This window comes from Diadema setosum, chromosome 10 (genome assembly GCF_964275005.1).
Source record: "Diadema setosum chromosome 10, eeDiaSeto1, whole genome shotgun sequence".
Taxonomy (NCBI): Eukaryota; Metazoa; Echinodermata; class Echinoidea; order Diadematoida; family Diadematidae; genus Diadema; species Diadema setosum.
The window spans coordinates 32,021,718-32,036,609 of record NC_092694.1 but is presented as its reverse complement, the minus strand read 5'-3'; the positions used below and the strand labels follow the sequence as shown (position 1 = coordinate 32,036,609).

General features: G+C 41.7%; 1 protein-coding gene across 1 annotated transcript; it reads left to right on the top strand.

Annotated features, from left to right (window-relative positions):
• The first annotated feature begins 521 nt into the window (after positions 1-521).
• Positions 522-3,545, top strand: LOC140234345 (uncharacterized). Its single transcript, XM_072314403.1, has 2 exons — positions 522-563; positions 2,628-3,545. Exon 2 carries the CDS (start codon positions 2,636-2,638, stop codon positions 3,296-3,298), a length of 663 nt encoding a protein of 220 aa, XP_072170504.1. The 5' UTR covers positions 522-563; positions 2,628-2,635; the 3' UTR covers positions 3,299-3,545.
• Positions 3,546-14,892: the final 11,347 nt, after the last annotated feature.

The window sequence follows — 14,892 nt, the reverse complement described above, 5'->3', positions numbered from 1 at the left end:
GTGTGTAGTAGTGCAGTGCAGTGTGGTGGGCCCTCGGGGTGCTCTTCCGGTTTGTTGATGTTAGCTTGCTTGCAAGACAGAATGAGAATTTGTCTTTAATTGGAATTATCAATTCTTATATCACGATTCAAATTCTTGATCATAGTATTATTATAAATGTACATATCAGCATAATTTGCCGTATTATTTGTTTATGAAACATGCATGATATTTTTTAGACACGAAACGTATATTGACGACAAGACTGTCAAGAGCATTGCCTGAATTTAGACTAGAAGTTTGCAGCATTATTTCTCATGCATGCTGCTCTGTGTGAGGTGAGAAAATCATAGAGAACAGTCGGTGTCGTGTGGATGCGCCATGCAATGACACCTGTCCACGCTCAGCAATATAGCAATATATCAAAGATTGTAGAATCTTTGAATATAAAACGGCTCAGAAGCACTGAACAAGGCCAAGGCCCAAATGCATATGCTCTGAATAGGAACAGAAGTACACCAGCTCCCAGCTTCCTAGCTCTCTGCCAGCACCCAGAAGGCAGCAGGTACACCGCAACTCATCAGGTAATCTCACCACCCTGGCCTTTAATTGCTTGTGTAATTGTCTGGGCTTGGCTTGGGCAACCCCCGAAAGACGATCGTTCGTCTGTCAGCTGTCTCATCAGGGAGATGGGAAGAGAAAACCTCCCTGGTCTCATTCAGAGCTGTGCCTCTAGCAGCAGACGCGAGACGCAAGGCCGAAGGGGACTTGTTACAATATGTTATCTCAGTGGTTTCTTTCGGGATGTAGAGTTTACTGAATATTGTTGACATTTCAAAGTAGTGAATACAGGATTCACTGTCTAGCCTATACCGGGTATCTACCGTAATATTACTTGTACATAAGTTTTATTGTATTCATCATGGTGTGTTCATGTTTTAATGACTGCCACGTACCCTTCCAATTAAAGCTTTGATTTCAGAGAAGAGCTTTCATTCACCTACACACATATAACCAGCACTTTCTCTACTGTCTAGATTACATCTGTACATCCCATATATGATGGGGATTCAGATTTTACCTTTTTGCAATATAATTAGAAACCACTTTTAATAGGCCCATATATAATATTTAAGAGGATATGAATTCTAAGAGGAATTCAAAGTTTATTTGATGAAAATCAGTTTTGGAAAGGCTGAGATATCCAAAAACAAAGCAAAACAAAGTGGTCCTGATAAAAGGTGGGTTACACTTTTTATTTTTATTTTTTTAGAAAGGATCTCTTTGTTTTTGGATATCTCAGCCATTCTAATTTTCTCGCAAAAAGTGAAACCTGTATCCTCACCTCAACCAATTCAGAACTATACTGTTGTGTAGCGGTGTTTAGCTACTCGGGATCGGTATGTTCATTGATTGATATAGAGGTACCAAGTCCAGATATGCATATGAAGACGCAAGAGAAACGTAGGCTCCGGAGACTGGATTTGTCTTTCAGAGTATATTTATTTCTTGAGTTTAAGTTTATAACTCAAGACTCCAAAAGTTTACAAGTGCAAGTCGCCTTTACAATAATATCAGAGAGCAATCCGAAGGTGGCATGTTCCCATGGTGGATGTTGAATCCGAACTCCTTAAGTCTTCTTCAAGACATGATCCAATTCTCTGATCATACATTCAGTCACGAGGATTACACTGCTGGTTACTGGTTACACTGTTGTGACACACTATGGATGGGTGAATGGGGGTGGAGTCTTCATGTTAAAGAGGGGTTTTAATTGGGCAAAACTTTGGTTGGTATAGGAACAAAGGCGGGACTAGTTTTAAAGAGGAGGTAGTATTCTTGGATTTGGATTTAACAACAATTCTAAGTAATCAATGGAGGAAGGGCAGGATGTTTAGGTTTGGCTTAGCCTGGTCGTAAATTAGATGGGGCTAGAAGTACTCAAGGGATGATGAAGGTCGATGACTCACTGGATGAGGTGGAGAGTATTGGTAGAGGTCATTGACTGGTGGAGGTGAACTGGTGGTGTATGTCCAGTCATCAATGTAGAATGGGAGGGGGTAGTGATAACTTTGTGTATCATTACACAACAATACCATCCCTTTAACTTTGTACCATTTATATTGTTGTGTTTGTTTTCCTGTATAAAAGCAACTAGATTGCTCTATTGACCACTGAGCAGTATACTTCAAGTTCAAGCTTTTATAATACAGGTACAGTTTTTACACTGTAGTTTGAACAAACTGGGCTGTCATGGTATTGTAAGACTAAGAGAGAATTATTTTTCTTTTGTGTGCAAAACGTGACAGATATAAAAATTACACCTGGAAAAAATTACTGAGGTTTATCGAGGCATTTTAACAGGTACCTTGGTATTCAAGAATAAAGACAATTTACTGTAAAGTCCCATTATAATTTGCTTATGCAAATCTCAAGGAAAAAAAAGAAAAAGGAAAGGCAGTCTCTGAAAAATATTCTACATCCTACAAATGAAAGTTGATCAAATGCCTATAGAGGTCATTCCATTTTAATATCTAGATGCAGAGTTTATTGCATACTGTACCTAAGGAAATCCTCTCAGGTTACTTGAGTTTGATGTCACCATATTTATCGTAACCCTACAAACATACATGCTGTTTTCTTTGCAGGAAACAGCATGGCTGATCGTGTGCAGGACAAGATCCCTTTCCATAGCGATGAAGGCCGGAGGATGCTGGATGAGAGCCCCGCCCACCAGAAGCTCCTTATCCGACTCTTCAAGGAGCAGGAGAACGATACGTTCTGTGGCATCCAGTCCTCCGCACTGGTGATGAGCGCCAGGCATCTTGGAAGAAAGTATCCCAAACCGTCAGACCAATCCGAGTGCCCCCTTGAGGACGTGCCATACAAGGAGGGCAACATGTTTGATTTTGACGAGACCAAAAGAGCTCTGGACTTTGAGACTATCGACAAAGCTGGAGCAACGATGCTGGAAATTGAAACCCTCCTGAAGGCTCACGGACTCCCGGTGGTCAAGGTTCATGTCGATGAGAGCAGCGTGGATGAGTTTCGCACCATGGCATCATCCGCTCTATCTCTTGTCGACTCCCAAAAGGGCGTGATCGTAAACTTTGATGAGTACGACTTGGGGCAGAATGATTTTGTGCATGGTCACTTCAGCCTGCTAGCGGGGTACCACCAGCCGTCCGACCGGTTCTTGCTGCTGGACACATGGTTCAACACCACCGACTGCTGGGTCAAAGCGGAAGACCTGTTCCGCTGCATGAACACCTTTGATAAAGATGCTGGGAAGTACCGCGGTTTCATGATAGTAGGATGAGGGAAAGTAAATGACCACCTTTGAAAGTACAGTCTGCTGCCATTATTCCAAACATTGTAATAACAAATTTTGTTATGTACAACAAAGTACAATATTTAGGTACCAAAATTATTGTCTGTGTATCTTTGCTATAACAATATTTTGATATACCAAAAGAAAACTGCCAATCCTGAGGACTGTATTGTAGCAGGAGTCGCCTGTGTATATGTGCTGTAACTTTGCAGACTTTGCATATTCTTGGCCAAATTGTGTACATACCTATGAAGGAGAGGCATTGGCTTGTGACAAAAATGATTCCTTTTTTTTTAATCGATGTGTTTACCTTCTGTTGATAATTATCCTCACATTTAGGGGCTTTCAAGTTACTCTGTTGGGAATTATTTTGAGAGGTGGAGGTTGTTTGAAAATTGGGCTGATTTTACTCATAGTCAACTCTTGCTAATTATGTCGTTTGTCAAAAATTGTGTACTGTGGGTATAGGTATATACAGTTGGGTATATATTTAATGAAATTGTGTGTATCGGGTAATTTTGGTGGTGTGGTGTTGTGAAAATCAGCATTTGTTTCCATGCTTAGTACATTTTCTAAAACTGAGCTGTTTTTAAGGTGGAATCTTTTTTTATGTGGCATAGTAGCCTAATGCTTTGTGTCATATGAAAAAAAGTCTATTAATGTGGATTACAGTTATTTTTTTTTTTGTCTGTATCATATGAAAGAACCTGTCAACTTCTTACAGAAATCCTATCATCTTTTAGTAGTAGACATTTTATATGTTACATGATTACCTCGAAAAATCTTTATAAACATTGTATTAATGTGTTGACCGCATTATGTACCCGCACAATAGTTACATGCCTTGAAGAAGGAACTTGCTCTAAAGCAGTGTGCTCTGACCACATTCTCTATACCTTTGAGTGCAGACCCATAAGACCATTCTTGTGGGAAGGGCATTGAATGTGTACAGCAGTTGCTTTGAAATATTAGGACATTCCCATACACAGCTTTCTGTTTTCATACTGGTCACTGACACAAAATTTGTGGTATATTGTGGTATGTGGTATATCATATACATGTACATACACTGTAGGTCCCATACCAAAAAAGTACATTGTGTTTGCTTTATATGAGTACCGTATACAAAACAATCTTTCATTCTGGAAATACCTCTTTTATGCAAGACTTACAGAATTTCCTATGTGTAGGAGGGGATTCATTTTCTTAATTAGTACCTTTATATCATTGTGACACCCCTGTAAGTGTACAGGGTGCTAAGATGATAAAAGGATGAAATGGAACAGGCAGCTGCCTGTCCAGCATTCCTCACAGCGATGTCATAGACCTGCTCCATTTGTCTCTGCAAGCATGTGACGAAGGCCTCCATGCTCTCACTCTGTTCCTCTGTCTCATGTTCAAAGCCAAAGGCAAGGTCGATCAGTAGCCTTGGATGACGGCTGAACAACAGGAATGAGGGGGAGAAACCTATTTCATTCCGCATACAGTTGTATGCATGCACGACTTTGTCAACAGATGCCTTTCAGTGGGCATTTTCCCCTTTTGGTAGTGAACGTGACATTCCTAGCAGGGTGCGGGTAAACCATTCAATATAGCCATTACCTTGAGGATGGTGTGGGGTAGTCCTAGAATGGCCAACACTGAAAAGTTCTTGCAGTCACTTGAAGAGGTTGTTTTCAAACTCTCTCCCATGGTTATGGTGCAGTTGTTGGGGAAACCGTACTGGACAATAATGATTAAAGATGATGTCTGCAGCTATTTTCCTACTCTTGTTTCAGGTGGGATATGCCTGGGAATTGGGGTGATGTGGCCTATGATCATTAGAATATTAGTAGCTACTGTGCTCTTCTCTAAGTGAACAAAGTCAGTGGAGACTAACTCGAAGGAATGGGTAGATTCACTGTTGACAAGAGGTGCCTTAGTAATCTGGTTTCTTCTGTCTGAGACACTTGCACTTGTGTGTGATGAAATCAGTGGCATCGTCCACCATGTTTGGCCAGAAGAAATGTTCTCTGTCCAGATGTACCTTTTCTCGTCCAAGATGGCCCATAATGATGTATCATTCCCTTTAAACCAGGGCGCAATATTCTTTTTTGAGGACGAGCTGGAGACATGCAGTTCTGCAACGAAGTATACCATGTTCATCAATTTCAAGCTTCTTCCATTCCCCCAGGATTTGGCATGTCTGTCTGGGCAGCTGCTGCCTCTCTTGGATACTGGATGTTTTCCTTCATGAAACACTTTCAGAGCAGTCCATATTCTGTGCGGACAGCACCGAGTGTTGTAGGGGAGATGCACTCAGTAAAATCATGCATTGCGGAGTAGTCCAAGGGCTCACGGGAAAGGGAGTCAGCATCCATGTTGATTCTTCCAGGCCAGTACTTGCTGTGAAGGAGAAATCTGCTAGCTCTCCCACCAAGCGCAGACCTGTAGCATTGAGCTTTGCGGAAGTCAGAACATACATGAATGGATTATTTTCGGTGTACACTATGAAAGGTGGTAATACAGGTACATGTAGTTCTGAATTGATCACATATCAATGGCCCATTTCAGTGTGAGAAATTCCAGTTTCCCAGAATGAAGGTGATACCGTTTTTCCACTGTTGTCAAGGTTCATGAGGCGTAGGCAATCACCCTGAGTTTCTCTCCTTTCTTCTGGTACAGCACAGCCCCTCGTCCCTGGTTGGAAGCATCTGTGTGCAACACAAACGGTTTCTCAAAATCTGGAAATGCCATGACAGGTGCTTGCCACATGCTATCAATCAAGGAGCTCGGGATCTTGTGGTGGTTGTCTGTCCCCTCGATTGGGTGATTAAAAGGAAGTACATGGTCACTCTTCTTCCCTTTCCCGCACGCTGTCCCTCCCTCGTACTCAGGGGAGATGGAAAGGAGGTTATACAGTGGTGTAGCTGTCTTTGAGAAATTTTGGAAGATACTGCTGACAGTAGCCCAGGAGTCCAAGTACACACCTCAGCTCACCTTCTGTCTTGCGTGTCTTTTCCTGAAGAGCTTCCACAGCCTGGACTCCTGCTGGATCTGAACGATGGCCCTCAGAGGATACAATCCTTCCGAAGTGCTTCACTTCCCTCTCAAAGAAATGACACTTGGATGGTTTCAGTTTGATCCCTTTGGCTTTCAACCTCAGGCGGACTTGCCATAGATGTTTGGTGGGGTCTCCGATAGTTGAAGTGGAGACCAACACATCATAAAGGTAGACATGAGAGATATCACCACTCAACTCCTCCAGACAACTCTACATGCACCTTTGGAACACAGCAGGGGCATGTGTGAAACCAAATGGGATCCTGTTCCATTCGTACAACCCCCAGGGGTGACATATGTTGTCACGTTCTTGCATCCCTCTGCAACGAAACCCTGGTGATAGGCTTTCCCTTGGTTAAGGGTGGAAAACCACTAGTTTCCACCAAGGCTGTCGAGAACATCCTGTATGTGAGGTATGGTCTTAGCATAGAGGGCTCGATAATGCAGGCGCAGTGATCCATCTTGCTTCCACATGCAAACCACTGGGGAAGAGTACAGGGAGAAGATTTCCTTATCCAGTTCTTCTATAAGAGACCTTGGATGTAGTCTTTAACTTCACAAAGCAGTGTGCGAGGAATAGATATGTACGTTTTCTGCACTGGGATTAGATCAGTAGGGTTATCTTCATGTGAAGGCTACTTATATTCCCAATGTCTTCTCACATTGAAAATGCTTCCCTCTCTTCTCGTATCATCTGAAGGACCATAACCTTCTTTGAGGGCACAGATGATCTAGACAGAAATTTGATAGCCAATCATCTTCGAGGGTCTTTTTCACTTCCTCAGCGCTAGCCAGCTTGACAGCTGAGACTGATTCAATGCCAAAAATTGGTCCAGTACAGCAATCATGAATTGTTTTGGTACCACTACATCCCCTTTGGAAGAGTTAATCACCACGATTTTTACCTTACTGAACTTTTCCTTTCCAATCTCCACAACTGCTGGGTTTACCACCAGGGTTTCATGTAATGAAGGGTCAAGGGCGGGTTCTAACAATGCTTTATGACCACGTAAGTATCCAGAATGTAACTTGCAGGTGAAGATAGAGCTATGAGGAGGGATACCTTTTGTGGTCCTCTCTAATAGTACCGGTGTGATGGGCATTGTGTATGGTGTGGTTATGAGGTCTACAGTGGCATTGGCTGTTGGCTGGGGTTGGTCCAGCAGTAAAGCGTACATGACTGCCCCTGCCTCCACACTTGAGTTATCGGGAACCAAGACAACTTTTGCAATTACATTGTACCAAATATGATTTGGTTATCTGTGGCATTGGTTATGAGGAACATTACCAAAATCTCAATCTTTGTTGGCTGATCCAAGATTTCCTTATCCAGTTCTTCTACAAGAGATTTTGGATGTAGTCTTTAACTTCACGAAGCAGTGTGCGAGGAAAAGACATGTATGTTTTCTGCACTGGGATTAGATCGGTAGGTTTATCTTCATGTGAAGGCTACTTATATTCCCAGTGTCTTCTTCCCACATTGAAAATGCTTCCCTCTCTTCTAGCATCATCTGAAGGACCATAACCTTCTTGGAGGGCACAGGTAGTCTAGACAGAAATTTGTTAGCCAGTCATCTTCGAGGGTTGTTTTCACTTCTTCAGCGCTAGCCAGCTTGACAGTTGGGACTGATTCAATGCCAGAAATTGGTTCCAGTATAGCAATCATGAATTGTTTTGGTACCACTACATCCCCTTTGGAAGAGTTAATCACCACGATTTTTACCTTACTGAACTTTTCCTTTCCAATCTTCACAACTGCTGGGTTTACAACCAGGACTTCATGTAATGAAGGGTCAAGGGCGGGTTCTAACAACGCTGTATGACCACGTAAGTCTCCAGAATGTAACTTGCAGGTGAAGATAGAGCTACCAGGAGGGATGCGTTTTGTGGTCTTCTCTGATTTTACCAGTGTGACGGGCATTGTGTACGGTGTGGTTATTAGGTCTACAATGGCATTGCCTGTTGGCTGGGGTTGGTCCAGCAGTATAGCAGACACGACTGCCCCTACCTCCACACTTGGGTTATCGGGAACATTACCAAAATCTCAATCTTTGTTGGCTGATCCAGACAAACACAGAACTCAGCATACCCCAAGAATGGTATGGTGGTGCTGTTGGCAGCGGAAAGGTGTAGATAGTCATCAGGAAACAAATCTGAAATCAGTTGAATCTCCTTCCTTGTTTGGTGCTTCTTCAGCCATTCCTTGGAGAGCACAGAAACTTGGGCTCCTGTATCCCATAGTGCCTTGGAAATTCTCTCTCCAGTGTATCAGTAGATATTGCACCTGTCATCTACCAATCTGACCACCCTGAGTCGATTCCCTGGACTGTGGTACTTCCTACTGGCTATCGGGATGACACTGCTTAGGGCGCTCCATGTCCCGTCTGGGCACCCAATTGCCATTTCTGTGGCTGTGGCATCCTCAGGCATAGTGCTCACTGCTCCCACATCGGAAACAGTGCATGCAGTTGTCTCTTTGACTGGCCTCTTGACAATTGATGCACCCCTGTGACAGTGATGTAGACGAGGTTGGGGCAGGGTTGTTGTGTCTGTATCTCCTTGCATATTCTCCCAGTTGGGTAAATCAGGCTGCCGCTGCTCGTTTCTCTTGGGTTGCTTGGTTTGGGGGTCTTCTGTTGTTGTCTGATGTGCAGAAACTTTGTTAACCGATGGAGTTTTGCTGTGTTTCAAAGCCTACTTCTTTTTCCCCCTGCCTCATTACCAACGGCAAACGTCTCCTCTTCAACAAGTGTCTCATCTGGCTCATCACTGCTCAGAAATGGCTTGAGCTCCTGCTGATCATATCACTATGTAAACCCTTCGTGATGGCGTGAAGAAACATCTGCACCTGATGCTCCTCATATGTTTTGCCGGATTCGTTCTCGTTACAGGCATACGACATCTTTTGTCTTGAGTCCTTTGCCCTGAGGATGAAGTCGTGCTTTGCCTCTTTCCTATCTTGGGCTGTTGTGGAGAGCTCCTGGAAAAAAAGTGGTGGCATCTTTCTCCCTATAATGAGCCCGGGGAATCCTTCTCAGGGTTGGAAGATCTAGTCCTGTTCTTCCCTCGAAACTGCGAAGCCTTAATCTGGGGACAATTGCTCATATTACCTGTTTTACTATGTCCTCTTCCAGGCATCCCTTCCTTGAGCCACTATCTATCTGTCGAATCGGGCTAAAAAAGTTTGGTGATCTTTCTGTTGTGGTTCACCTATCAGCCCAAAGATCTTGAACTCACGGCGAAGAGACAGGTTTCGGACCTGAAGAGGAAGTGGGAGGATTCCAGGTTGGTCTTGTTGGGATCCAGGGATCTGTAATGGTTTGCCAATTGCAGCTGTCTGCACTTCCATTACCTCCTCCCTCACTCTTTGATCTGGTCCACCCATCTGGTCAGGCTTTTCATCAGCACCCTCCTCATCTGTACTCTTGCCAAGAGCCTACTTGAGCTTCAACCGTAACGCCTCACCTTCGTCATCCTGATCCTCGACTTCCTCACTGCTCAGTAGTGCAGGAGTCAAAGGAGCCCAGTGTGTCCTTTCAACTTAGCCTTGGCAACATTTGCCTCCTTCAGGTGCAGCATCTCAGCTATCTCAAGGAGCTCCCCCTCATTGCTGGCCTTTGATTTTCCAAGCATGTTGGTCATTAGCTCTCCCATCTGCCCTGTCATTGTCACTGAAACCCTGGTAATGACTTGCATGCAGCCAAAGTCACAACTGTTTTGCAGATATTACTAGGCTGGTCTCCAGTTCTCTTAGGGTGTGTGGATGATGCATTAACTAGTAATGCCGCATAGGTGTTGCAGACATCACTGGTTATACACCATCCGGGCAGTGCCTCCAGAAAATATAACACCCCTGCAGGGGTACGGGGTGATGGAATGATAAAAGGCTGAGAAGAAACATGTAGATGGTTGTGGTAGCAGCGTATATGCATGGAATGGCACACTAGCTGCTACGACTTCCGGATCCTGCCACTGCTTCTCCTCACCCAAACTCTGTGGACTTTTCTATTCTCCATTGGGGGGGGGGGGTATGTAATGGGGAGGTCCAAATTATTAAACAGATAGCTTCATCATTTAAGAAGCCTCTTAATGTGTACAAAAAGTACCCTGGAAGTATATAATTAAAAAAAAAAAATAGGGGGCATTTTGGTCTTGCTCTAAGGGTCACATCATAAAATACTTAGTTACTGTATTTTCTCTCCTAAAGCAACACTTTCGTTGGCTTTGACAGATATGAGATGAGCATTACACGTTGTGCCTGATGCATCACAGACAAATTTTAACCCTGTCAACTTTGTCTGTCAGTGAACAAGTATGATTTAGAGTTTCAGGCCAGTGTATGCTGTTGAAGGGTTGAATGAAAGACTATTATCTGGTAAACATTGTGAGAGATTTAAGAGGGCAGTGCTGCTACTGATAAGACGCAGTGCTGTTGCAACTGATCGAAAAATTGTCCTTCATTTATATCTGTTATTCAGGGTTTGAAAAGTTGCCATGATAAAAGTCATGGGTGTACATAGGGTGGGATCCTGTATGCCCATGATTTTTATCATGGCTACTACTCAAACACTGAATAATCTGTGGATGTTTAAATTAAGAAAGGACATTTCTCAATCATTTGCATTAAAAACAAATTAAGTTGTAGCCTTGATAAAAGTCAATGGGCATACATACTTGGATAGGATCGTATATACACATGATTTTTATCATGGCTACTACTCAAACACTGCCATAATCAATGTTTATTTACCTCAATGAACAACATTTTTTTTTTGTCTATCAGTTGCAATAAAAACAAGTGAACACAGTACTGTTGTTGAATAGTGGCCTATGGCGAGCTATTTGTCTTGTGTCAAAGTTGACATTGTCTACACTTCACCAGGTACAGTATCATTAGATTTATGTTTGCAAAGTCTAAGATTACGAGTACATGATGTATTACACTCCGACAGCCAACTCTAGTAAGTCAATGTCTTGAACATTCTTGATAGACCAGACGGAAAAAAAAAATGGAAATTTCTTGAATATATCCACAGAGCTTTCATTGTTGTTATTCAAACACACAAAAGTATGAAAGTGATTTGTCTTATGTGTTGTGTTACTCTGTAGATTTACATGATTTGATGTTGCATGAAGTACCAATGTCTTGACAAATAAATCAGGAGAAATTGTGTAAATATTAGATTTATTTTGAGAATTATGTACACATTCCTCCTCTTGTGAGCATGTATGATATATATAGATGCTTATTGCTACACATGTAGTAAAATTGTTGTACATTGTCCAACTATGGCATCACATCCTTGTAGAGGTCTTCCAAGATTCTTCCATTCCAGAAATTACTTGTGATTTTACTTTACAACAGCAACAGAAGATACATGTGAAATATGCTTTTAGACTAGTTCAGATTTTGAGGGCAGAGATTATGAGATTAAATGACATGAATGTAAATCGTCAGTTACATTTGTACATTGTCATGCACCAACAGAACACCCGTCAGCACCGACATAACATCTGTCATACACCGACAAAACATTCTTGGATCAGCACCGAATGACTACAACCGTTCACGCCATGTTTGCCAACTCCAACTGTCATGTCCCGAATGGACACTTTTATTTCACCCCACCCTGGTTTCACCAAGGAGGTAGTTTTGCACTGCTGTTCTCCATCACAACATTCAGACGGTGATCATTAACCTTGAGGATAAGCTAACTTCGAGGATGAGCTTGTAGTTAAGTTTGAGGTGCCAAGTGTTGCATGGTCTTTTTCATCATGAAATTACAATTTTGTCAACGAAATGACTATTTCATGACAAAATTATCATTTGCCGACAAAATGGCAAGTTTGTTCGGAAAATGTCATTTCATGACAAAGGAGACCATGTGACACTTGACGCCCCATACTTAACTATGAGCTTATCCTCAAAGTAAGGATCACTGTGTGAACAACTACCTGTATAACAAACTCTAATACTCCTTACCCAGTGAAAAAAGGTTATTGTTAGTTTGTTAGTCAGACCCTCTGAAATCATTGCAAACATTATGGTACTGCTTTGTCTTTTGACCTGAAAGATAAAAATCGAGCAGACGATTTGTGTATCACAAATGCTCATTTAGCCATACATCCAAAAGGATTGATATGCGTCTTCATGACAACACACAAAGACACACACAAAAAAAAGAATAAAAAATGTCCCAAGAAAAATATGAAGGAATCTCTTATGCCTAGCCAGGGACAACTATCAAAGGAAATCCCTTCACAGTGAAAGTGACATTTGAGAATTAGAGGTTTGCAATGAACGGTCTATTGAAATACATGTATACTATACTTACACTGTATTACAATGGAAATTTAAAGCTTTGCAGATAACAACCCTGTCAGTGGGGGTTGTGATATCTTGAATACATGTATTGGTAAAATGTAGTACAGCACTGGTTAAGCACAGTGTGTTCCCAAATATTTAAAGGTATTGTTGAAATCATCTGCTTGAAAGTTTTTGAGGTGTCTTCATGCATACTTATTATGAACCTTGTGGTTGTAAAAAAAAGACAAAAGCATGGTCAAAGCAATAAATATACTTCTATGAAACTGTAAAGAATGTTATGTAACTTTTACTTAGTGCTTCCAAGCTTCTGATGTACACTAAGCTGGAAAAGGGATGCTCTTTCAGATCAAATGGCCACAACCCCTAAAGCAGTAGGCTACTGTTTGACTATCTTAGCATACATTTGTATTTAGGAAACTTTACTGTTCACAGTTCCAAATCTGCCATAAGAGAGAGAGAGAAGAGAGAGAGAAAGAGAAAGAGAGACAGAAAGAAAGAGAGAGAGAGAGGGAGGGGGAGGAAAGTATACCTACTGGCATTTCCATCTTCATCAGATTATTATGGAAAGATATAGAAGTTGGAACTTGAGTATATTACCAGTATTTTTCTATAAACATCAGAAGTATGATAACAAAAGCTCAATTTAGGTGAGTGAAAAAAAAAATGTGAAGTACAAAAATAGCTGAAACAAATATTTCGTTTTTATCTTGCCATATAGGTGAGAAAGGTGAGAAAACACATGTATATCGTAAGCTCATTACACTGAATAGTATCAAAGAAAGCTTTTTCAACCTAAACAGAGACATTGTGAATTGTGTCGAATAAAGAGTATTAGGATGAGAGAAAGAGGGGGGGGGGGGGACTGTATCCGCATACAGTGAACTCCTGTTATAACAAACACGGTTAACACGAAGTGCTCGTTACAATGAAGTAGAAATTCACGTCAAAGATTATCGCTCGCCCTTATAAATAGGCCTATACGTGTTTTACTGTTTGTTCATAACGAAATTTTGATAGAAACGAAAGAAAACCGCAGGTCTTAATGACCTTTAACGGGAGTGCCCTGTACATGTAGGGCATATTCTTCAGACAATTAACTGTAGGCCTATTTTGTGCTGAAGGCAGGCATAATCTGTATGAACTGAAGCACACAAAAACACAAACACACAAACACAAACAATACAAACCGCGGAAGTAAAGAACATGATACGCAATATATATATATATATATATATATATATATATATATATATATATATATATATATATATATATATATATATATATATATATATTTCTGTGACCATTGATCAACCCACATGCAACAGCGATTCCTCATAATATGGAACTACAGGGGAAACTTCGTAAATTGTAGGCCCCTGTTTTGTTGCAGGAGGTCTTTTTGATGGTCATAACAATACCCATAACTACGCTCCCCAATACGAAAGTTTTAGTATGGGTCGCATATTATGGGATCAGGGAGGTATAGACAGAGGCTCTGTTTTCCACTTCCCTGAAAGGATATAATGATATGAACACTTTTTTGTATACACGACACCAATACGTACATTAGTAATGCCGGCAAGGAATATATTTGTTGTATATTTTTGTTTTTGCTTTGGGGTTTGTTTTGTTTGCATGTTTTGTCACGCAGGTAATCATTGTATTTTTCTCTCGCTTTATATTGCATTTCCTCTTTTTTTTTTTCGTTAAGAGTTTGCAAACCATAAGATTTTGCTGCTATTATGACGGCTATCCCTTATAGCAGATCTCCGATGATAAAAACAACTTATATTAGGCCTACATTGCTTTGTAAGCGGGACCACAGAAACATCCGATGTGTGTGTATGTGTGTGTGTGGTGGTGGTGGGGGGGGGGGGTTTACCGGGTTTGACCTACCCCCCCCCCTCCCCCTTCGGCTGACAAGTCGAAACGGTTATTTGGGGGTTTTGGTGTGTGTTTTTTTTTTTTTTTTTTTCGTGCCATCTCTGGCAACGTAGGTTAGGGGAGGCTCCTCAACCTACGTTGCCAGAGATGGCACGAAAAAAAAAAAAAAAAAACACACACAAAAAAAAAACAGTTTCGCTTGTCAGCTAGTTGACGAGAGAATTGTAATTGGGCCACCCCCCCCCCCCATCTCTTAACAAAAAGCTAGATCCCCCCCCCCCCCCCCCAATGGTCGTTGTACAATGTATGTGTATACGTTATATCG